At 42.4% G+C, this 25,041-nt stretch overlaps 2 protein-coding genes across 2 annotated transcripts; both read left to right on the top strand.

Annotated features, from left to right (window-relative positions):
• The first annotated feature begins 209 nt into the window (after positions 1 to 209).
• Positions 210 to 5,078, top strand: LOC135507684 (zinc finger protein 583-like). Its single transcript, XM_064927286.1, has 3 exons — positions 210 to 495; positions 874 to 1,004; positions 1,926 to 5,078. The coding sequence occupies exons 1-3, from the start codon at positions 210 to 212 to the stop codon at positions 3,114 to 3,116; spliced, it is 1,608 nt and encodes a 535-aa protein (XP_064783358.1). The 3' UTR covers positions 3,117 to 5,078.
• A 3,420-nt stretch (positions 5,079 to 8,498) lies between these two features.
• On the top strand, positions 8,499 to 23,467 carry LOC135507650 (myeloid zinc finger 1-like). The gene is made up of 7 exons (XM_064927236.1): positions 8,499 to 8,970; positions 9,373 to 9,503; positions 9,692 to 9,868; positions 13,551 to 13,697; positions 16,295 to 16,406; positions 16,623 to 16,732; positions 20,955 to 23,467. Exons 1-7 carry the CDS (start codon positions 8,712 to 8,714, stop codon positions 21,882 to 21,884), a joined length of 1,866 nt encoding a protein of 621 aa, XP_064783308.1. The 5' UTR covers positions 8,499 to 8,711; the 3' UTR covers positions 21,885 to 23,467.
• The last annotated feature ends 1,574 nt before the right edge of the window (positions 23,468 to 25,041 follow it).

The raw sequence follows: 25,041 nt of genomic DNA, 5'->3' as shown, positions 1-25,041 counted from the left end.
TCCTTTCTATTCAGTGTAAACGGAAGTGAACAGTGATTTCCCCGTTAGCGTTTTTATTGTTGTTATTTAGACGTTTATTAACACACTGGAACTTGAAATATGACTAATTTACTTGCACAACATCACATACGTACCTAAGGTAGTGTTTAAATCACGTTGGAGACAGGATTTGGTTGATAGCTAGCTAGCGGGCTGCTAACTAGCTAAAAATGGCTAACGTGAACAGTATGGTTTTTCACACTCAAATAGCCTCCATCATGGAGGTGCTAGCGAATGCAGCCGTGGCAGAGATCTGTAAAGTCGTAGACGACGACTATGCAGTGTTTCGTTTGGAAATAACGCAAAGCCAGAAAGAAAACAGGGCATTGCGGAGGAAACTACAGCTACTAGAATTGAAGGTGTCACGGGAGCGCGCAGAGAGGACATTGCGGGAGCGCGTCCTCGCCATTTCCAGTAGTGTCAAGATCCTCGACCGATACAGAGGAATGACAAGAGGTACATTTTTCAGAGGGCCGAGGCTGCGCGGCCGAGCTCAGTGCCTGTCACCCGTTCTGCACATGTGTTCAGATGTATTACCCAGAATTGAGCCTTGGACAGTTTTTCCATAGCTTAGTAATCAGGGCAATTATTGCATACTATCTTGCACAAAGACATATCATATTTTAACCAGATTCTTAATTTACTGCATTTCCTATTATGAGCTCAATGAAAACAATAGAACATAATTCAGTCAATCAATAAATTGTATGAAGTGATGAGAAGTGTTACCTTACACCCTTGCCAATTCTAGACCGTGTCAATGGTGTACAATATAGTGTTGAACATTGACAGTAGCTAACCTAACCACCTCTTTCCCCCCAATCACTCTCTCAGGCGAAGGACATCTCACTGGAGGACACAGGAGCTTTGTGAAGCCAACGGGACACAATATATGGAGAGATGACCAACCAATCACTGTTGATGAGGGGAATGGAACCTCATCCCAGCACGTTATGGTGATGGAGGTTAGTGTGTTGCATAATAGTGTTGCATAAAACATTAAAGTTACTTTAAATGTGGCCTGTTTATTTCAGAAAGGCTCCCCTCATCCTTCATATGATGTGGGAATGCCCTGTAGTTAAATGCTTCTAGGACAAAGTTCATTTCGAAGTGCATGAATGTAAATATTGAATGCGTTGCATCTACTATGTTACTTAACGATGATAGCTCCTTGAATCTCTCAATCAATAAGAGATTATTACTGCTGTCAGGCAGTGCTGCTGCTGCAAAAAATAAAGGAAAACACATTTAAAAAAAAAAAAAGGATATATATTTGCCCAAAAATATATGGTGGATTGGAAATGATGCAGACAATTACATTAATGGAAGCCACAATCTATCTGCAAAATTAAAGCTAATCTACCACCTTGTAAAAAAACAAAACATAAATACCTTATTTACATAAGTATTCAGACCCTTTGCAATGACACTCAAAATTGAGATCAGGTGCATCCTGTTTCCATTGATCATCCTTAAGATGTTTCTACAACTTGATTGGAGTCCACCTGTGGTATATTCAATTGATTGGTCATGATCTGGAAAGACACACACCTGTCTATATAAGGTCCCATAGTTGACAGTGCACGTCAACCTCTTTGAACCCGTGAAGACGTCTCAATGGGATGGGGGAGTTGGTGGTGCAGGACCACCTCTTTATGTTTCTCTCTGCTTTACACCAATTTTATTATTTATACAATTCTGTGCAATCAATATGATAATTTCTCTGTATGTTTTTCTTTGGCAGCCTATGGATACATGCTGTATGAACTGTGTAAATTGACATTAATATTGTACCCCCCCCCCCCCAAAAAAAATACTTCCCTACGAGACATTGTTATCCAATTCCACTCATGTACCGTTAATAACCTCCACTCTTCTTGTGTCAGTCTGCAGATGCAGAGGCTGCAGGTCCTGGGGTCAAGCAGGAGAAGACTGAAGGAGAGGAGGAACCATGGCACAGCCGTAACATCCAGACTGGCGCTCCCCCTGTTGCCACGGAAGACCCCACCACTGCCACAGTGCTACCTATGACCCGACGCAGCATCACGGAGGTCAGTGGAACGCCAAACGCCGTCCTCAAGTCAGAGACAGACACCAAGACTTTAACGGGGCTGGGCTGTCCTGCTCCCCACTCAGAATATTTCCAGTACGGTAACCCGAGGACGGTTCTGTCCCATCAGGACTCAGGTGACACGTTACAGACTGGCAATGATCCGTCCTGTTCATACACAACAGAAATGATACCTGGTGACATGCCTGTGGGCTTAGATACACAGACTAATCCAATGAGACGGAACTGGAACCAGTACAGTAGTAGTGTATACTCTGGACGGTGCCAAGATAAGAAAGGGGAGGGTCTGGTCGTAGATGAGATGACTGTGAAAGTGGAGGGCGACGTTCCTGTGACATGGAATGCAGACGAGACTCACTTCGGAGAAGGACACTCGCATGGCAGCTCCAGTGACTTCTTAGACTACAGGGAAAGCATAGAGACAAATTTAAATGTCTCGACCCACTCCCCTTTACACCCAGTGTCCATGTCGATGGGGCCTTCCGATTCACAAGGCTGCATCCTTTTAGATCAGGTATTGAACTCAAACAACCAAACGGCCAAGGTGTGGGGAGAGGGAGCAACAACAGGCGGTAAAGAAAAGCAGTTCTTTTGCATGTTCTGTAACAAAGGCTTCAGCTGCCCACAGAAGGTGGAGATCCACCAGAGGGTCCACACAGGGGTGAAACCCTTCAGCTGTACCCAGTGTCATATGCGCTTTGCCCATGCTGGCAACCTGAAGAGGCACCAGCGGTTCCACACAGGGGTAAAACCCTTCAAATGTACCCAGTGTCACATGTGCTTCACCCAGGCTGGTGACCTGAAGAGACACGAGAGGGTCCACACAGGGGAGAAACCCTACAGCTGCCCCCAGTGTGAGAAGAGGTTCTCCCGTCAGGACCAGCTGAAGATGCACTTGAAAGTCCACACGGGAGAGAAGCCATTTGCCTGTACACACTGTGGGAAGAGGTTCTCAGAGAGGACCTACCTCAGGATGCACCAGCAAAAACACCATTCAACTCTATAACATAGAAAGTAACCATTCCACTCGATAGCTTCTGACATTAAGATCAAAACCTGCATTAAAGACTAAGATGAATGGTCATTGTTGTCAGCAGAAAAGATCCACAGATACATTTGGAATAAAGAGAGTAACAGTTTTAAGTGTTGAATATTCCTGGGTAGAATTTTGCATCCAGTCATTGTGTGACATGCACTGCTCAAAAAAATAAAGGGAACACTTAAACAACACAATGTAACTCCAAGTCAATCACACTTCTGTGAAATCAAACTGTCCACTTAGGAAGCAACACTGACAATAAATTTCATATGCTGTTGTGCAAATGAAATAGACAACAGGTGGAAATTATAGGCAATTAGCAAGACACCCGCAATAAAGGAGTGGTTCTGCAGGTGGGGACCACAGACCACTTCTCAGTTCCTATTCTTCCTAGCTGATGTTTTGGTCACTTTTTTTTCACTCTAGTGGTAGCATGAGACGGAGTCTACAAGCCACACAAGTGGCTCAGGTAGTGCAGCTCATCCAGGATGGCACATCAATGCAAGCTGTGGCAAGAAGGTTTGCTGTGTCTGTCAGCGTAGTGTCCAGAGCATGGAGGCGCTACCAGGAGACAGGCCAGTACATCAGGAGATGTGGAGGAGGCCGTAGGAGGGCAACAACCCGGCAGCAGGACCGCACCTCCACCTTTGTGCAAGGAGGAGCAGGAGGAGCACTGCCAGAGCCCTGCAAAATGACCTCCAGCAGGCCACAAATGTGCATGTGTCTGCTCAAACGGTCAGAAACAGACTCCATGAGGGTGGTATGAGGGCCAGACGTCCACAGGTGGGGGTTGTGCTTACAGCCCAACACTGTGCAGGACGTTTTTCATTTGCCAGAGAACACCAAGATTCGCAAATTCGCCACTGGCGCCCTGTGCTCTTCACAGATGAAAGCAGGTTCACACTGAGCACATGTGACAGACGTGACAGTCTGGATACGCCGTGGAGAACGTTCTGCTGCCTGCAACATCCTCCAGCATGACCGGTTTGGCGGTGGGTCAGTCATGGTGTGGGGTGGCATTTCTTTGGGGGGCCGCACAGCCCTCCATGTGCTCGTCAGAGGTAGCCTGACTGCCATTAGGTATCGAAATGAGATCTTCAGATCCCTTGTGAGACCATATGCTGGTGCGGTTGGCCCTGGGTTCCTCCTAATGCAAGACAATGCTAGACCTCATGTGGCTGGAGTGTGTCAGCAGTTCCTGCAAGAGGAAGGCATTGATGCTATGGACGGGCCCGCCCGTTTCCCAGACCTGAATCCATTTGAGCACATCTGGGACATCATGTCTCGCTCCATCCACCAACGCACGTTGCACCTCAGACTGTCCAGGAGTTGGCGGATGCTTTAGTCCAGGTCTGGGAGGAGATCCCTCAGGAGACCATCCGCCACCTCATCAGGAGCATGCCCAGGTGTTGTAGGGAGGTCATACAGGCACGTGGAGGCCACACACACTACTGTACCTAATTTTGACTTGTATTAAGGACATTACATTAGTTGGATCAGCCTGTAGTGTGGTTTTTCACTTTAATTTTGAGTGTGGCTCCAAATCCAGACCTCCATGGGTTGATAAATTTGATTTCCATTGATCATTTTTGTGTGATTTTGTTGTCAGCACATTCAACTATGTAAAGAAAAAAGTATTTAATAAGAATATTTCATTCATTCAGATCTAGGATGTGTTATTTTAGTGTTCCCTTTATTTTTTTGAGCAGTGTATAAGGCATAAATAAGCCTACAAAAGTCTAACATATTGTGGTTGTATTTTGTAGGCTATATGATGTTCACACATTTTCCCAAGACATTTTTAATGAGGAAATTCAAATTATATTCATCAACTTCATGCAGATTTGTAGTTGAGACATGTGTATGTGTAGTTTTCATATGGTGTGTTTAAAACTTGTTTGTTTAATAAACACAAAATGGGACTTTTCATTCCAAGACTTTCATTGAGTCTCTTTAGAATACATCACATCTGATCACGCTTTACAACCAATATACACTTACTAAATATACATACACATACCCACACACTATCAAACACCTACTGTACACATAAAAATAGTTAAGTCAGGCTTATCTGAGATGATAAATCATATTTATGTCCACCATAATGGGTTTAACAACAATTAAGTTATTCTATGACTCATGTAGTGGGGAAGCGTAAACACTCCATGTTGAAAGTGTGTTTATTATCTGTGTGTACATACCTGAGGGAGTGTATGTCTGTATCACATGTCTCTTCCAGGAGGAGCGTCCAGAGGTGCTGCTGGTGAAGGGGGGTGGTTGTGAGGAGAGTCGGGGGAACCCTGAGGGGACCAAGGTCATGGAGGACAACCATACGACACCTCCTTCTGAACCCACAGAGGAACCAGCTGAACAGCACAGGACCACACACAGTCTCACTGAGGTGAGCCCACTGTGAACTACTGTCTGAATGGTATTAGGTCAGAGCCTGTATCCACAAAGCCTCTCAGAGTAGGAGTGCTGTTCTAGGATCAGTTTAGCCTTTTAGATCATAATAATAACACTGTGTTTATTTATTTGACAGGTGGGGACCTGGTCCTCGATCAGCACTTTTACTCTGAGCCGCTTTGTGGATACGGGCCCATGCCTTGATTAATTTTGTCTTAAATTAAATGGGTTTCTATTCTATCTATTTTCTATTGTTCAACTCTACTGATGGCTTTATCACAACAAAATGCTGGGTCATTGCGAATGTCCACACTGTGGTCTTGGCACATGAGCTCCAGCTGGCAGATACAATGCAGGTAGGATTATTATGGATAAGAGTGAGATTCTTTTTATTTTTCAAACGGCAGCCAATCGTCAATCATCATTTCACCAGAATAAGACCTTTGATATTTAATTGAAAATAGCATCAAGCTCACCGTGCATTTAATATATTTTTTTTAACCTTTAGGCAAATCAGTTAAGAACAAATTCTTATTTACAACAGTGGGTTAACTGCCTTGTTCAGTGGCAGAGTGACAGATTTTTACCTTGTCAGCTCGATAAACTGCATGCTTTCTCGACCCGTAGTGAGAATACCAGACAAGATATCGTGTTTTTCGTGTCCTCCAAGTTCACTTCGATATGATGGTTATTATATCAATATTTGGGGTTCCACCGCCATTTGTCGCAGAATGCATTAACGACACAAAAAGGTCCCTCCTTGTCTAGCCTATTTTGTTATGTTGACATTTGGAGAGTTTACCGCCATATTTGCTGTTTCCATCAGGCCTGTTTTGACATTTATTATCCAATGTACTTTTCTCACATAAAAAGGTTGAATGGAATCCTGGTTACACACAAAGTTGGATGTATTTAAACTGATGTACTTCACTGTGTTCATCAATGCAATAATGACCAAAACATGCTCAAGTCAAACCCCTCAACTGTTTCTGTTATGCAAAATCCCAGAGCACACAAGCTTATCTATCATCTGTGTTATGGGATCGTTACAAACAGTCCTTGACCTCAAGCTGTTTGCAGAAAATGGCATGAAGGCTTCAAGTCTTGTGATGACTGGGGCGAAATATTAAACATAAACAAATGCAACCCTGTACTTGATATTCCAGACTGACTGGTCTCTACAAACTGAGTAGTGTATGTCCTTTTAACTTCGGTTTAGGAGGGTAATTATTGCAAGAGATGTAGACTCCGACACTGTCGAAAAAGAGGAATAAATGCAAAAAAAATATATATGGTGAAAAGATGAAAACAAAACGCTTCCCCATCAAGCCATCATCAGTGTAAATCAGAGGCATCAAACTCATTCCATGGAGGGCCTAGTGCCCTCAAATTTAACTCTGAATCTTGAAGACAGCGCCACTGTACTTTTTAATTGATCCTCATCGAATCAGAGACTGATTTAGACCTGGAACATCGGGTGTGTGCATTTAATTATCAGGTTAAACAGAAAACCAGCAGGCTCCAGACCTCGTAGGGTAAGAGCTGAGTTCCTCTGGCCTAGTGTATGTTGGTTTTTGCTTTTTCCTTTCAATTAGGTGTGGGGAGTTCTTTACTAATTAGTGACCTTACTTCATCAGTCAAGTACAAGGGAGGAGTGAAAACCCGCAGACACTCGGCCCTCCGTTGAATGAGTTTGACTCGCGACTTAAATGATCGGCACACACACCTCTGACTTCGATTAAGGATACTTGCATGTGTCACATGATCAAGAAAGAAAATACATTAAATCAGTACCTTATACAATAGAATGCATGAACTAATACATTGTGTATATAAGCAGACAGAGAAACATAATCAATTATTGCTTTTAGAAATACCATGTGAACCTTTCCTCAGAATAAATAACACAGGGTTGTAGAAAAACAGAATATAGAGTAGGGAGCTTGAAAGAAAACACTAGATGGGGGTATCAAGCTCCAGTAAAACTTACAGAAAACACTTCAATAACGATTCTTCGTTCATGCCTGATAGGTGGAGAGTTTTTAGAACATCCACCTGTATTTTGTCTGGAGAACACTCCGTTCAAGATTACCACCCCTATGTGAACAATGTATCTTCTGTACAGAAGGACATGGAGGAGACCGGCCTTTGAGAAATGGCGTGCTATTGGGGATTTAGGGTCATTTCTCCTTACACCATTCCTGTGTTCTATAATACGTGTTCTGTTTACTGGTTTGGCCCATGTGAGGAACTGTTTAATAGTGTATTGTTTACCAGTGGCAGAGCTACTGAATTCGCTCAGTTTAATAATAATCTCATAAGAGATTTTATGTGTAATGTAATAGGCAGTACCATATTTTTTTTAAACACTGCATACCTTTTTCATTTAACCACTCCCTTTGTTCTATTACACCAACCAATAAGATCCTTTCTCTTAAGTAAAGCAGAGACCAATGGATTAATAAGAACAGTTGTAAAAAATAAATAAAAAATGGTATTGGAAGGGAAAGGGAAACACACTTGTATAAGATCCAGGAAAAGGTGGGGGCAGGGAGGTCCTCAGGTCCAGAGGGAAGGGACAAAGATGTAATCACAAGGCTGAGACTCATCAGGCTCAACAGCACTTTGAAATTAGTAGGGAAACATCCAACTGGGAAGTTAAATCACAGGCAGAGGGAGATGGAGACAGTGGAACACATTCTAGTTCAGTGACATTGATATGGAAGGGAAAGGGACAGTTTCTTAAGGAATAATGGTATTGAGGAGCCACGTTTTATTGAACTGTTAAGAAAACCTTAATGTGATATTGTATTATATATTTCGTTTCCTTAGGGAGAAGGGTTTAATTGGTTAGGGTTCAACTTTAAACCTTCCCTATCTCTGATCCACACTCCAGACGGTGGCGGAAATGCATCATTAAAGTTGGTTGTCAACCGCCATTTGAAAACCACTGAAGAAGAATCGTAAACGGAAGGGAACAGTAACCATTTTCAAGTTAGCGGTTTTTTGTTGTTATTTAGACGTTTATTAACACCCTGGAACTCCACAGCATCGCCTACTTACCCCATATAGTGTTTAATTCGCATTTGAAACAGGACTTGGTTGATAGATGTTATCTAGGTAACGCGGAGGTTGACTAGCTAGCTGCTAACAATGGCTAACTGTATGGCTTTTCACACGCAAATAGCCTCCATCATGGAGGTGTTAGCGAATGCAGCCGTGGCAGAAGTCTGTAAACTCGTAGACGACGACTATGCAGTGTTTCGTTTGGAAATAACTCAAAGCCAGAAAGAAAACAGGTCATTGCGGAGGAAACTACAGCTACTGGAACTGAAGGTGGCACGGGACCGCGTCCTCACCAGTCGCCCCAGTAGTGTCAAGATCCTCGACCGGTGCAGAGGAATGACAAGCGGTACATTTTGCAGAAGGTGGAGGCTGCGGGCCGGTCTCCCCGTTCACATCTGCGCATGTGTAACTTTAGATGTGTTAACCACATGTGGCTGGTTAACCAGAATTCGGTCTTGATCATTATTTGGATATCAGGCAATACTTCTGATTACTTAGCTAACTTGCAGAAAGACACTATCATATTCTAGCCATTCTTGATTTACTGCATTTCCCATTATTTACTCATTGATTATGTTCCATGCATTATATTGTTTTCAATCTATAAATATTATATCAAGAAGCTATGCGAAGTGTTATCTTACATCCTTGCCAATTCTAGACAGTGTCAAAACTGTCAATAGTGTACAATATACCATTGCGCATTGACAGTACCTAACCACCTCTTTCCCCCCAATCGCTCTCTCAGGTGAAGGACATCTTACTGGAAGCCACGGGAGCTTTGTGAAGCCAGCAGGACGCAATACATGGAGAGATGACCAACCAATCACTGTTGATGAGGGGAGTGGAACCTCAACCCAGCACGTTATTGTTATAGAGGTTAGTGTAATAGTATTACGTCAGAAAATAAAATGTGGACAGTTTATTTCATAAAGGCTCCCCTCAGCTATTTACTTGCTTACATGGACATACTTATCTGCCATAGGGGAGCTTGTGAGACTTCCTTATGACATTGTTATCCAATTCTACTCATGTACTGGTAATAACCTCCCCTCTTCTTATGTCAGTCTGCAGATGCAGAGGTTGCAAGTTCAGGGGTCAAGCAGGAGAGGTCTGTAGGAGAGGAGGACCCAAGACACAGCAAAGACATCCAGACTGGAGCGTCTGGAAAGCACCTTGTAGCCACCAAGGACCTTGCCACCACCACCGTGCCCCAGGCCTGGACCCAACCCAGCATCACAGAGGTCAGTGGAACGCCGAAGGCCGCCCTCAAGTCAGAGATGGACACCGAGATATTAATTGTAACACAAAGGCTCTTACACACAGGATCTGACCACAGATCAGACCCAGAGAGACTGGGGCTGGGGAGACTGGGCTGTCCTCCTGCTCCCAGCTCAGAGTATTTACCGGTATTTCACCAGAGCCAGAAGACGGTTCATTCCCGTGGAGATGGTGATGGTGATGCGTTAGACACTGGTGGTGATGATCCGTCTTGTTCTTACACCACAGAGATGGACCCTGGCAACATATCCTTGGGTTTAGAGACACAGACTGATCTATCCAGAGGGGACTGGAACCGGTACAGTAATAGTGTATACTCTGAAGGGTGCCTAGATAAGAAAGGGGAGGTTATAGTGGTAGATGAAGTGACTGTGAAAGTGGAGGGTGATGCTTCTCCCATATGGAATGCAGATAGTCACCTAGGAGACGGACACTCACAGGGCAGAGATTTCTTAGATTACAGGGGTAGCTTAGAGACAAATCTAAATGTTGCCTCCCACTCCCCTTTACACACATTCAGGTATCGCAATCCTGCGTCCACATTGATGGCACCTTTCGCTTTACACAGCCATGTCCTTTCCGATCAGGTATTGAACTCAAACGACAGGGCTAGAGTCCCGGCTCAGGGAGTGGGAGCCACATCAGGCAATGGTAAAGAGAAACGGTTCCTCTGCATGTTCTGTAACAAAGGATTCAGCTGCCCCCAAAAGCTAGAGATCCACCAGAGGGTCCACACAGGGGTAAAACCCTTCAGCTGTACCCAGTGTCATATGCACTTTTCTGTGGCTGGAAACCTGAAGAGGCACCAGAGGGTCCATACAGGGGTGAAACCCTTCAGCTGTACCCAGTGTCAAATGCAATTTGCTCAGGCTGGTGACCTGAAGAGGCACCAGAGGGTCCACACAGGGGAGAAACCCTTCAGCTGCCCCCAGTGTGAGAAGAGGTTCTCCCGTCAGCACCAGCTGAAGATGCACCTGAAGGTCCACACGGGAGAGAGGTCGTTCGCCTGTACACACTGCAGGAAGAGGTTCTCAGAGAGGAGCTACCTCAGGATACACCAGCAGAAAAACCATTCCACTCAATAACATAGAAAGTAACCATTCCATTTAATAGCTTCTGACGAAGATGCATTTATTGTTATCAGCTAAAAAGACCCACAGATGCATTTGGAATAACAAGAGTAACAGATTTCAGTATATTGCAATAAGGCATAAAATGCATTTCTAAAGTATTCTTAAAGTATTCTGACCCCTTGAGTTTTTCCACATTTTGTTACTTATTCTAAAATGGATTAAATCAAAACTAATCTATACACAATAATGCATAATGACAAAGCGAAAACGGGGTTGGAATATTTTGCAAATGTATTGTCAGGCCTTTATGGTAGAGTGGCCAGGCGGAAGCCACTCCTCAGTAAAAGGCACATGACAGCCCGCTTGGCGTTTGCCGAAAAGGCACCTAAAGACTCTCAGACCATGAGAAACAAGATTCTCTGGTCTGATGAAACCAAGATTGAACTCTTTGGCCTGAATGCCAAGCGTCACATCTGGGGGAAACCTGTCACCATCCTAACGGTGAACCATGGTAGTGGCAGCATCATTCTGTGGGGATGTTTTTCAGCCATCAGGATCAAGAAAGATGAACGGAGCAAAGTACAGAGAGATCCTTGATGAAAAACTGCTCCAGAGCGCCCAGTACCTCGAACTGGGGTGACGGTTCACCTTCCAACAGAACAATGACCCTAAGCACACAGCCAAGATAACGCAGGAGTGGCTTTGGGACAAGTCTCAATGTCCTTGAGTGGCCCAGCCAGAGCCCGGACTTGAATCTGATCAAACACCTCTTGAGAGACCAGGAAATAGCTGTGCAGCGATGCTCCCAATCCAACCTGACAGAACTTGAGAGAATCTGCAGAGAGAAACGGGAGAAACTCCCCAAATACAGGTGTGCCAAGCTTGTACCTTCATACCCAAGAAGACTTGAGGCTGTAATCACTGCCAAAGGTGCTTCAACAAAGTACTGAGTAAAGGGTCTGGATACTTATGTAAATGTGATATGAGGGGTTTTTATATAAAGTTTGCAGAAATGTAAAAAAAAAAAAATGAAAAAGGGTTTGTTTTGTCATTATGGTGTATTGTGTAGATTAAGGAGAAAAAACAATTGAATCCATTTTAGAACAGGGCTGTAGCGCAATAAAATGTGGAAAAAGTGAAGGGGTCTGAATACTTTCTGAATGCACTGTAAGCCTAAAGTCTGTTTCAAATTGTGTTTGTACTGTATAGGCTGTAAGATGTTCATGAAAGCATATTACATTACTTAAATTCAACTGCTTAATTTTTTTCCCAAGACACTTTTTTAATGAGAAAATGAATGCAGTTCATCAAGTTCATGCTGATTTTTTTTTTTTTTTTTTTTTGAGACGTATGTGTTTTCATATGTTGTATTTAACTTGTTTGTTTAATAAACACAAAAATGGGACTTTTCATTCTGACATTCATTGAGACTCCCTTTAATATAAATCAGATCTGATCTCACCCTATTCTGCTTTTAAAACCAATAACACGGTTCATCACTAGTTAACAATCAGTCATAATTATTGCTAAATCCCACCTATTTCTACAATTTTTCTTAATTTGATTTTAAATCTAACCATAATACTAACCTCATGCCTAAACTTAAATTAAGACCAAAAAGCAAATGTTTAATTTTCATTCATTTTTATGGTTAATTGTGACTGTGTTACCTATTAATGACAAATATACACTTACTAAATATACCTACACTAACACCTACTGTACATGTCAAAATTGTTTAGTCAGGTTTGTCTGATGACTTGACTTATCATAGCTGACATCTTTACCCACAACATATTTATGTCCACCATGATGGGTTTAACAGAATGAAGTCATTATGTAACTACAGTATAGGACTCAATCGTAGTGGGGATGGATTAACACTCAATGTTGGAAGTGTGTTAATCTGTGTACGCACCTGAATTTTTGATTCAAATGGGAAACTGTAAAGTGACAAACCGAGCAGTGTTGCAGTTCTTGACACAAACTGGTGCGCCTGGCACCTACTACCACACCCCATTCATAGGCACTTTCACCCTCTGGAATGGCACACATAGACAATCCGTCTCCGTTGTCTCAAAGCAACAAATGACTTATTTAACACTGATTGAAAGTGACATCAATAAAGGATCAGACTTGACCAGGTGAAAGCTTTGATCTCTTTTTGACATCACATGTTAAATACACTTCAAATCAGTATAGATGAAGTGGAGGAGACAAGTTAAAGACTCTTTAGTACACATAACATCCAATTTCCCCCTATTCGCATACACCTGACAGTGCTTCATAACCAATATACACTTTACTAAATATACCTACACATACCCACACACAAACATACACCTACTTTACACGTCAAAATAGTTTAGTCAGATTTGTCTGATGGTGACTTTTGACTATTTCCCCACAACATATTTATGTCCACCATGATGGGTTTAACAACAATGAAGTCATTCTGTGACTACAGTAGGACTCAAACGTAGTGGGGAAGTATATACACTGTGTTTATTATCTGTGTGTACCTACCTGAGGAGTGTATGTCTGTGTAATCTGTGTCACCTCTCTCTTCAAGGAGGATGAGGAGGTACTGCTGGTGAAGGAGGAGGGCCTGGGGAACCCTGAGGAGACCATGGTCATGGAGGACAACCAGACTACACCACCTCCTGAACCCACAGAGGAACCAGCTGAGCAGCACAGGACCACACACATTCTCACTGAGGTGAGCCCACTGAACTACTGTCTGAATTATATTTGGTCAGGGTCCGTATTCACAAAGCTTTTTTATTTATTTTTTAATTAACAATGATTTATTTCAAACGTCAGGATTTCCGTTAGGAAAATGTGGCACCGGACAATGTAACCGGGAAGATTTATTTACCGTCCATTTGAGAAAATTGCCGGACCCATATGCCGTGGGTGCATAACCCATTAATATCCACCCACGTTGTTCAGAATGACATAAATCACATTTAGATTATGTAATGCATCTTAACAGAACATGCAACTCATGTAATGAAGCAGCCAAGAAAACAACATTTTCAAACATTTGCCAAAATGCAATTTGTGGGAAAACACCATTGCTAATATGGTTAGGATTGTGGCGTCTGGACAATAAAAGAAAGTTGATATGAAAACCAATAGAAAAGGAGAGAAATGGCAGTGGTGGGTCCAATAAGAAAAGAAAATGCAAAATAAATTAGCCAAAATTATATATACTGAACCAAAATATAAAATGCAACATTTTTCATTAGCTAAAATAAATGATTCCAGAAATGTTCCATACGTACAAAATTAGTTTACATCACTGTTAGTGAGCATTTCTCCTTTGCCAATATAATCCATCCACCTGACAGGTGTGGCATATCAAGAAGCTGATTAAACAGCATGACCACTACACAGGTTCACATTGTGCTGGGGACAATAAAATGGCATTCTAAAATGTGCCGTTTTGTCACACAACACAATGCCACAGATATTTTGAGGGAGCGTGCAATTGGAATTGACAGGTTCTAAATTAACCTTATAAGCCACTCCCCTTGCTTTGGGTGAGTAAGATGTTAAATGTATTTCTCCATCCCAATCTTTCAAAATTTCTTCCATGTCTTGTCCCATTAAATGAGTTTCTTGCAACAGGGCCATGACCAATGTTCCCTCAAAAAAAATTGGGCACTGAGCAAATTTCAGGTCTGCCGAGTGCATGCTTGAGCATTAAAAATTCTGTGCAATTTCCAGCACGCCAGTACTCTGAACACTGAGGCTGTACCTGCTTTATGGTACAGTTTAACAGTGGCCATGTAGGCTACTGTGGCTATTTGGTCATAATGTAGACCTACCAGAGTGGCCTACCATCAAAAACAATGGAGAAAATGCATCCCATAATATTTTAACATGTTAATAGCTATTCTATCATTCAGGCTCCAGTAGCAGCCAACGTGTGGTGTTCAATGCCTACATTCCATGAGAAAAACATGCAGGGCCTGACATTAACCTGTTTATCCACTTGTCCTTCAGACAAGGAGGTGACTGAAAATGTTGTGTTTGATGCAAGAAACCACTTTACAAAATAAAAAGCATTATTATTCCCATACCATTATTACAGAGAATCACACAAACGATACTACCCTCTGCCTATTGTCTACTTAGCTTATTAGGGCTCCTGAGTGGCGCAGCGGTCTAAGTGACTGCATCTCAGTGCTAGAGGCATCACTACAGACCCTGGCTCGATTCCAGGCTGTATCACAACCGACCGTGATTGGAGTCCCATAGGGCGGCCCACATTCGGCCCAGTGTCGTCCGGGTTAGTCTCGGGGAGCTGCCCTGGCAGCCTCGGGGAGCTGCTGGACATGCAGCTGAGGGAACATTAGCTGTGACACATTTGAATTTATTTAGGTAATTAAATATTTGTTTCCTTTTAATGCGATGTGCCATAAACTTCACATTCCATGAAATGATGTTCAATTCAGAAAATGAATTCTGTGTATTGGCCATGGAAAAAAAATATATATATATACACATCTAAAAAATTAATGGCTGTAGTACCATAGGATGAACCATAGAGTGGGCTCTCATGCCGCGTTAAAACAACTCGGAACTCGGAAATCTCAGACTTCCGATTTAAGTGCGTCCAAAGCAATTGGGAACTCTGGGGGGAAAAAACGAGCTCTGACTGGGAAAAATCATCCGTCATCCAACCCGGGTCTCTTTCTAGAGCTCCGACTTTCCGACCTGAATATCACCGATGTCATGATTTGACCTCATATTTTTTCGAGTTCCCAATAGTTTTGAATGTGGCATCAGAGTCGGAGTGATCTAGGATCCTTTTTTCCTTTAAGATAATAATGAATAAGATTAGTTGGAAAGATCCTAGATCAGCACTCCTACTCTTAGACTCTTTGTGAATAAGGACCCAGGTTTTGATTTATTTTGTATTAAGTGTGGTACCATGCCTTTGAATTATCAAACCATTAAAGGGAAGTTAGAGGTAATTTTGTGAACCAGTGCTAACTTGCTTAGCGGCAAACACTGGAAGTCTTCCGGTACAGCAAGCAAGCTAGTTACCATTGGTTCGCTGAATTACCTCTTAACTGCCTGCATACTGGACACAGAGACAATAATGGTATCCACGAGTTCATCTGATTCATCTCTTTAAAGAGTGTCACGTAATCAAATCAACTAACAGGTTTGCATCGTATCAAGTCAACTAACATGTTTGCATAGTAGTCATGGCAATCCCTCATTGCTCAATCAGAAGATTCCCCATAGCAGGGTGCTCATATCAGATTTCTTGATCCAACATCCTCTCACTATCTCTTACAGTCAGTAGACATGGAGAATGGGAAACCTGATCTGCTGATAGTCAAAGTGGAGACAATAGAAGATGAACCAGAGAGCATTGAACTGCTGAGTGGACTAAAGATGGGGGAGCAAGGTAAGAGAGAAATACATATAGCCTACACACAGTACAGATCTTCAATGGGAATAGTGATGCATCTGGTTATTATTTTCTTAATTTATAAAATACAATCAATACAACTTATGTTCACACACATCATTTATGTACTTGACCAGGACATTGACTCAAACTCCATATTTAGAGTTTTCTCTGCATGTTTGTAAATGTCTATTTTGTAACTTCTTCCTGAAGGTGGTTGGCTGGAGCCTAACAAGGGAGACTGGGCAGCCATCTTGGAATCCCAGACGGGCGCAGCCAAGGGCCCAGGGGACCACATCACTGAGCAGGGCGAGATAGTGGAGGTCAGTGGATGGTACAGCGTCCTCAACTCTGGGCTGGGGAACAACACTATTAGCCACAACCCCCAAAAATATTCCTAGTAGTCGACACACAATACCCCATAATGCCAAAGTGAAAACAGGTTTTTAGAAGTCTTTGTAAATTTAATACAAATAAAAAACAGATACCTTATTTATATAAGTATTCAAACCCTTTGCTATTAGACTCGAAATTGAGCTCAGGTGCATTCTGTTAACATTAATAAATCCTGTTTGAGATCGAGCTACTTTTTTCAACATTCTGTTAAAAATCGCGCAACATTTCAACGTCCTGCTACTCATGCCAGGAATATAGTATATGCATATGATTAGTATGTGTGCATAGAAAACACTCTGAAGTTTCTAGAAATGGTTCAATGGTGTCTGTGACTATAACAGAACGAGTTCCGTTGTCAAAATCGCAAGAAAACCTCATCACAAAATCTCCAAAGAAAAAATCCATCCGCCAGTGTATATATTGTCTAAGGCTTGTCATAAATAATGGAACTGTGTTTGCAATTCCTACAGATTTCACATGATGTCGCCAGTGTTGTGATTACCAGGGCACTTTATCCTTGGTTAGATTGGTCAATAACACATCCGGTCTTCAGGTGCGCCACAGAAAAAAATGTCAGTGAGGAACTGGAATTCTTTTTGTAAACTTCTAGCTATTGAATACAGATCTCTCTGTGATCAATTTGATCGTTTATTAACGTTTACTAATACCTAAACTTGGATTACAGAAGTAGGTTGAAGTGTTTTGTCAAAGTTTATAGGCAACTTTATGAATTTTAAAAAATTACGTCGCGTTGGGAAACGTGCAATTTTCCACGGTGTTCATAAATGGACATTTTGGGTATATATGGACCGATTTCATCGAAAAAAAGACCCAATTGTGATGTTTATGGGACATATAGGAGTGCCAACAAAGAATCTCGTCAAAGGTAATGAATGTTTTATATTTTATTTCTGCGTTTTTGGTAGCGCCGGCTACGCTAATTTGTTTGTTTACGTGCCCTTTCTGTGTGTCAGGGAGCTGCATGCTATCAGATAATAGCTTGTCATGCTTTCGCCGAAAAGCATTTTACAAATCTGACATGTTAGCTATATTCACAACGAGTGTGGCTTGATTTGAGTACCCTGGATGTGAATTTTAATGAAAGTTTGAGTTTTAACGAGTACAATTAGTTGGCGCTCTGGAATTTCCGCTCATTTGGTTCCTGTACAGGAACCAACTCCTGAAGAAGTTTTAACTTCTCTAGGGTAGGAATTTTGGATGAAAAGCGTGCCCAAATTAAACTGCCTTCTACCTTCTACTCAGGCCCAGAAGATAGGATATGCATATAATTGGTCGATTTGGATAGAAAACACTCTAAAGTTTCCAAAACCGTTAAAATAGTGTCTGTGAGAATAACAGAACTGATTTGGCAGGCGAAAACCTGAGAAAAAATCCATTCAGGAAGTAAGATTTTTTTGTTGTGTGGTTGTAGTTTTCTATTCACTGCCATTACAGTATCCATTGACTTAGGACTCAAATTGCAGTTCCTATACCTTCCACTAGATGTCAACAGTCTTTAGAAATTTCAGTTTCAGGCTTGTATTCTGAAAATGAGGGAGTAAGAGCAGTCTGAATGAGTGGACCCTGCTGTGTCACAGAGCTTTTTCATGCGCGTGACCGAGTGCCTTTCTTGTTTACCTTTTATATTGACAACGTTATTGTCTGGTTGAAATATTATCGATTATTTAGGCTAAAAACAACATGAGGATTGAATATAAACATCGTTTGACATGTTTCTATGAACTTTACGGATACAATTTGGATTTTTTGTCTGCTTGTTGTGACTGCGTTTGAGCCTGTGGAGTGCGACTGCGTTTGAGCCTGTGGATTGCGACTGCGTTTGAGCCTGTGCAGAACTGATAAAGCGTGTGCGAGCAAGGAGGCCTACAAACCTGACTTAGTTACACCAACTCTGTCAGGAGGAATGGTCCAAAATCCATCCAACTTATTGTGGAAAGCTTGTGTAAGGATACCTGAAATGTTTGACCCAAGTTAAAAAATTTAAAGGCAATGCTACCAAATACTACTTGAGTGTATGTAAACTTCTGACCCACTGGGAATGTGATGAAGGAAATAAGCTGAAATAAATCGTTCTCTACTATTATTCTGACATTTCACATTCTTAAAATAAAGTGGTGATCCGAAATGACCTAAGACAGGAAATTTGTACGAGGATTATATATCAGGAATTGTGAAAAACAGAGTTTAAATGTATTTGGCTTAGGTGTATGTAAACTTCCAACTTCAACTGTACCTACATGTCTATGTCAAAGATAATAAAACAAAAACACTATACTACTACAGTATTTTATATTATAGTTAACTGTGTATACTACAGGAAATACTACAGTACAGTCAGCAAAAACACTACAGTGAATACTATAGTATTTATTACCATACTATAGTACGTTTTCATGTGGGGGACCAGGATGAGACATAGATTTGGTCCGCGGGGACGGGGAGGTGTCCGTATGCAGCTGGAGAGAACAGACTTGGCTTGCTCCTTCCTGCTCCTATAGTTGTGATTCAGAGAGAATGATGGCGCCCCAACAGGTGCTGCCTTCAGCCTGCCTTCTATAGGATCTATCAACTGGAACATGGATCCTGGGACAACACAGGTCTTTGTCCTCCTCACACTCTCCTGATGTTATACCAGATCTCAGACAATGCCAGTGCCGCAACACTAAATGGCTACACAAGTCCATAGACAAATGACAGTAGTAGAGACGTAAACCAGTAAAGGTGACAGCGCCAAAGACAAGCACTTAGCACTTCCCGTGTTCATTCTGTGAGAAAGCCTTCAGTTTCCCCAAACAGGTGGAGATCCACCAGAATGCACACGGGGGAGAACCGTTCAGCTGCCACCTGTGCGGGGACAGTTTTTCCGACTTGTTCAACCTGGAGAGGCACGGGAGAAACCCTACAGCTGCCCCCGATCTGAGAATAGGTTCCCCCACCAACACCAGCTGAAGATGCACCTGAAGGTCCACACTGGAGAGAGACCGTTTGCCTGTACTCACTACAGGAAGAGTTTCTCAGAGACGAGCTACCTCAGGATACACCAGCAGAAAATGCACACGGCCCATGAGTATAGTGACATGAAATGTAGTACGAGTTAGTTCATTCTGTCATTTTGGATGTAGAGGGAACTGGATGAGAAGAAATGAGGAAAGAATGAGTATGATGAGGCAGAGTAGATGATAAGGTGATGGTTGTTGTGATGGTGTCTGTAAAATTGATTCACTAATGAAAGTGACACTGTGTCCCTATAGGTTTATGCCTTTATAATGGTGAAATGATCGTGCCTTAAAGGCTCAGTGCAGTCAAAAACGTGAGATATTTAGATATATTTTCTCACTGAGGTTAGAATAATACTTTGAAATTGGGAAAATTATAATACCCTTTTAGTGTATGAGCTGTTATGGTGGGATAGAGTTTTGGCCCTGCCTGGTGACAGCACCAGGTGGTAAATTAGTGTATAGACCAATAAGAGAGCGCCAAACCTCTCTGCCAACAACAGCTAGTTTTCCCCTCACCACTCCCAGACAGTCCTAGTTCAATTCTTGCTTGAGAAATTGCTCTTTGCTAAGAAGCTATTTTTGTTTCTTTTTGACCTTTTGAAAACAATCACAGTAAGGTACTTAGTTGTTAACCAGAAATTATTAGATACTGAGATAAAAAACGGCTGCATTGGACCTTTAATTAATGTTCACTGGACTTGATTTGATTTTATCAAAAGAGAAGTTACCAGATTTACAGGAAGTGTTACCATAGTGAATAAAGTTATTCTACTTCACATGTATCGTTTTGTGTAATAAAAGTACAACATTATGTGAGTGTATGACCATTTTGTTGAATTTAAATACAAAATTGACTCTGTGCTGACTGACTTGGTTATTTTTGTATTATTGCCGGGACTGAGTCTCTCTTATCTCAGTCGAACCAAAACATTTGACTTAATTCTTGAATCAACACGTGGACATTTTTTTTATAGTAAACTTGAATGGGTCAATATTGTTAGGTCCTTAAATCAAAGTGTTAAAGATAGGCTTGACTGTGGTTAACATTTTATAATATCATGTTTCTGTGTGTATAGCAAAGAGTTTCTTTTTAAACATTTATGTTCTTCTGTACAATTTGTGTTTACAGTCTGCAGTCCATGAGGACCTGCTGATGTCCGGTGTTGCTGACGGGAGAGACTGGACCTCTGTAGCGGCTGGTCACAAACCCTGGCACCAGATCAGAACCCTGGATCAGGAGCTGTCACTGTTCCTTCCCGAGTCGCAACTAGGACCAAACCAAGAGGGACAGAGACTCCACCACCACACAGAACACAACCAGTGGACAGGTGGACTGAACAACCTCAGTCCTGGTGGTCATCAGAGAGACAGAGGCTCCAGTCAGGGATCCAGTCTGCAGCCCAGACCCTTCTCTTCACAGTCTCAGTGCAGGGATGAAGCAGGGCCTGGGACTGATAGAGATAGACCCTCCTGTTCCTATGATACAAACACCACAGTATCCATGATGAACAGAGCAGGTCACCCTGGGCGTCAGCCTTCACAGAGCGTGGCGGGAGACCCCCCTGGTGGTGGTCTTTCAGGAAGTCTGTCTTCAGGGTCTCGTCTAATGCCTGGTGACTGGGTTCATAGAAAGCCTGGGTCTAGCCTTCCTCAGCTACCTCATGATTACCCCACAAATACAGACAGGGTCAGGATGGACGTTCACCACGAGAAGTACCTAGCCTATAACACAGCACACAATCCCAACAACATTCAAACAATGGCTAGAGGTCAAGGAGGGAGCTCAAAGACTAACCACCTGAGGGCAGTGGCTCCTGCTTCTACCTCCTCTGGTGTCATTGGGTCACAACGTGGGAGGCCGAGCATTAGGACGGACGCCGACAAGCCGTACGCCTGCCTCACCTGTGGGAAGCGTTTCGCTGAGGCGAACTATGTGAAGAAGCACCAGACTGTTCATACCAAGGAGAGGCCCTTTAAGTGTAAGCTGTGTTATAAGAGCTTCTCCTTCCAGAATAACCTTATCAGACACAGGAGTGTCCATAATGGGAAGAAATCATAGAAGTGTATGAGTTTTACGCAGGGGATATCTGGGAACCATTGTTTAGCTGACATACACTACATGACCAGTATGTGGACACCCCCTCAAATTGGTGACAGGTGTTTACAATCAAGCACACAGACATGCAATCTCCAAAGACAAACATTGGCAGTAGAATGGCCCATACTGAAGAGCTCAGTGACCTTCAACATGGCACCATCATAGGATGCCTCCGTTCCAAGAAGTCAGTTCATCACGTTTCTGCCCTGCTAGAGCTGCCCCGGGTCAACTGTAAGTGCTGTGATTGTGAAGTGGAAATGTCTAGGAGCAACAACAGCTCAGCCACGAAGTAGTAGGCCACACAAGCTCACAGAACGGGACTGGCGAGTGCTGAAGATCGTAGCTCATAAAAATTGTCTGTCCTCTGTTGCAACACTCACTACCGAATTCCAGACTGCATCTGAAAGGAAGAACGTCGGCACAAAAACTGTTTGTCGGGAGCTTCATGATATGGGTTTCCATGGCTGAGCAGGCGCACACCAGCCTAAGATCACCATGCGCAATGCCAAGCTTTGGCTGGAGTGGTGTAAAGCACGCCGCCATTGGACTCTGGAGCAGTGGAAATGCGTTCTCTGGAGTGATGAATCTGGCAGTCCAATGGATGAATCTGGGTTTTGCGGATGCAGGGAGAACGCTACCTGCCCGAATGCATAGTGCCCACTGTAAAGTTTGGTGGAGGGGGAATAATGGTCTGTGGCTGTTTATGGTTTGGGCTCCTTAGTTCCAGTGAAGGGAAATTTTAACGCTACAGCATGTAATGACATTGTAGACAATTATGTGCTTTGTGGCAACAGTTTGTGGAAGGCTGTTTCCTGTTTCAGCATTACAATGCCCCTGTGCACAAAGCGAGGTCCATACAGAAATGGTTTGTCAAGATCGGTGTGGAAGAACTTGAAAGGCCTGCACAGATCCCTGACCTCAACCCCTTAGAACACCTTTGGGATGAATTGGAACACCGATTGCGAGCCAGGCCTAATCGCCCAACATAGGTACAGGACCTCACTAATGCTTTTGTGGCTGAATGGAAGAAAGTCCCTGCAGCAATGTCCCAACATCTAGTGGAAAAGCCTTCCCAGGAGAGTGGAGGCTGTTATAGCAGCAAAGGGGGGGACCAACTCCATATTAATGCCCATGATTTTGGATTGAGATGTTCAACGAGCAGGTGTCCACATACTTTTGGTCATGTAGTGTATTGGGGTAAGAGGGTTTTTTGGATTACTAGGTCCCTCGTTTGAGCCTCTGGGTACACTCATATTCTTACATGATACAGACTTGTTTGGTGTGCTAGCATAGCCAAAACACTGTCATTGAAGTGTAACACAACATGTCCCCTCTGAATTTGGTTTTGCCTATGTTCTATTCAAAACAAATATAATGTCTCTCCCCCAACATTATTCGGCATAATTAGGTGGTACCTGTTCCTTTATGTACTAAAAAATAGGTGATCAAATCTGTTAATGAATGAGAAACCATGTTGTCATGCCCTTTTTATTTGCCTGTGTATCATTTAGAATAAAAATTGGCCTCGGCTTCCTTCGAACCTATAGGTTTCTGTCCTTGACACTGATGGGATCTAACCAGCCATTCTTATTAGGTCATTTACTGTAATTTTTCCACCACATTTGTAGTGAAAGAAAGTGACCGGTCAGCCATATTGGCACTCCCTAGTATGAATGAATGGAATCCTACAGTATTTCAATTACATGTATTACTTCTTTTTTTTTGTGGGGAGAGTAACAGTCACCTGAAATAATTATACTTCAGGAAAATGCTATATTTTTGTTTTAACTCACATATTCATTTAAAAGTATGAATTAAGGGGTCTGTAATATACAAAACGTGGCAAAAATTAATGTAGATAATAATAAATATTTCTATAGCTTCCAAAATATTTTTTTACAATGAAGGAGGCACGGTGCCTTCAACACGGCAGGTAGCCTAGTGGTTAGAGCGTTGGGCCAGTGAACGAAAGGTTGCAAGATCGAATCTCCGAGATGACAAGTTAAAAATCTGTCATTCTGCCCCTGAACAAGGCAGTTAGGCCGTCATTGTAAATAAGAATTTGTTCTTAATTGACTTGCCTAGTTAAAGGTTAAAAATAAATTGATAAACACAGCGCCCCCTACAGTATTCTAGAGTGCGTTCGTAAATTTAGTCTGGCTATCTACTCCAATTTCCAGAGCACTTTCGTCTGACAGTGTGCTAGAGCGCAGAATATGAATTTACTAACACGCAACACCCGATGAATATGATGTTTAATCGTTATCTCAGCTTTTCATTTCCTTAACTGGTCATACTGATTCAGTGGTGATTTTAGCATGTACATCTTGGTGGGGCAAACAAAAAGAAATTGGTGGGATGCATGCTAGCAAAGCCACTACACAACACTAAACAATACATTAATTGCAATATAAAGGTGACAAAAGGTGCCCACAAACTGTTAGGGCCTACATAAAGCTGTCCCAACAGCAGTCCCAACACCTTACCACTACTACACCTGGCTATCAGCTGAGCCTCGTCTGGCAACGAAACAGTTAATTCAACCTCATTTACTGCCTTTAAAAAAACATAGCTGATATGGCTGACTTGCTTAAACAAGTGTGGTTTCTACTGACAACTGAGATGTACAAACACTGACATAAGGGGACGACAAGCGGCTAAGAGGCAATCCGTAATTTCAATTAAGACATTAATGAGCGAGCAAGGATGGATGTAGTCAATATAACTATTTGTTCAGCACTTTCGAAATGTACAGCGACAGAATTCAGAACATGGGCCGTTCTTAGTGTTCTCCCTGTACACCAAGTCAGAACTGTAGGATAAAGGGGGCATTTAAGCAGGCAATGAAAGCTCTTGAAATATTCAATGATTAGATTTCTCTAAAACAGGTTATAAAACATGTGCACCACCAAGTCAGAACAGTAGGTGAAATTTTAAAAAGTGAAGCATATGGGCGACTAACAGCTTACTACAGAACATACACTTAGTATTACTGTCTTAGCTACAGTATACATATCTCCCTGGTATATTACATCATTTATGTAGCAGCATACAAGACATTTTGTACTTTTGTACTCACCTTGTGCTGTTCTCACTTGAACAGGAAGGTGGCGCGGCG

Source organism: Oncorhynchus masou, chromosome 21 (assembly GCF_036934945.1).
Source record: "Oncorhynchus masou masou isolate Uvic2021 chromosome 21, UVic_Omas_1.1, whole genome shotgun sequence".
Classification (NCBI taxonomy): Eukaryota; Metazoa; Chordata; class Actinopteri; order Salmoniformes; family Salmonidae; genus Oncorhynchus; species Oncorhynchus masou.
The sequence above is the reverse complement of the archived record's forward strand: the minus strand, read 5'-3'. Positions and strand labels throughout refer to the sequence as shown.

Bases quoted from the DNA above. Each gene is read 5' to 3' on its own strand.
- LOC135507684 (XM_064927286.1), top strand. From the start codon at position 210: ATGGCTAACGTGAACAGTATGGTTTTTCACACTCAAATAGCCTCCATC. The intron at 496-873 runs GTACATTTTTCA...TCACTCTCTCAG, and splicing joins ATACAGAGGAATGACAAGAG to GCGAAGGACATCTCACTGGA. The intron at 1,005-1,925 runs GTTAGTGTGTTG...TTCTTGTGTCAG, and splicing joins AGCACGTTATGGTGATGGAG to TCTGCAGATGCAGAGGCTGC.
- LOC135507650 (XM_064927236.1), top strand. From the start codon at position 8,712: ATGGCTAACTGTATGGCTTTTCACACGCAAATAGCCTCCATCATGGAG. The intron at 13,698-16,294 runs GTGAGCCCACTG...TATCTCTTACAG, and splicing joins CCACACACATTCTCACTGAG to TCAGTAGACATGGAGAATGG. The intron at 16,733-20,954 runs GTCAGTGGATGG...TTGTGTTTACAG, and splicing joins AGCAGGGCGAGATAGTGGAG to TCTGCAGTCCATGAGGACCT.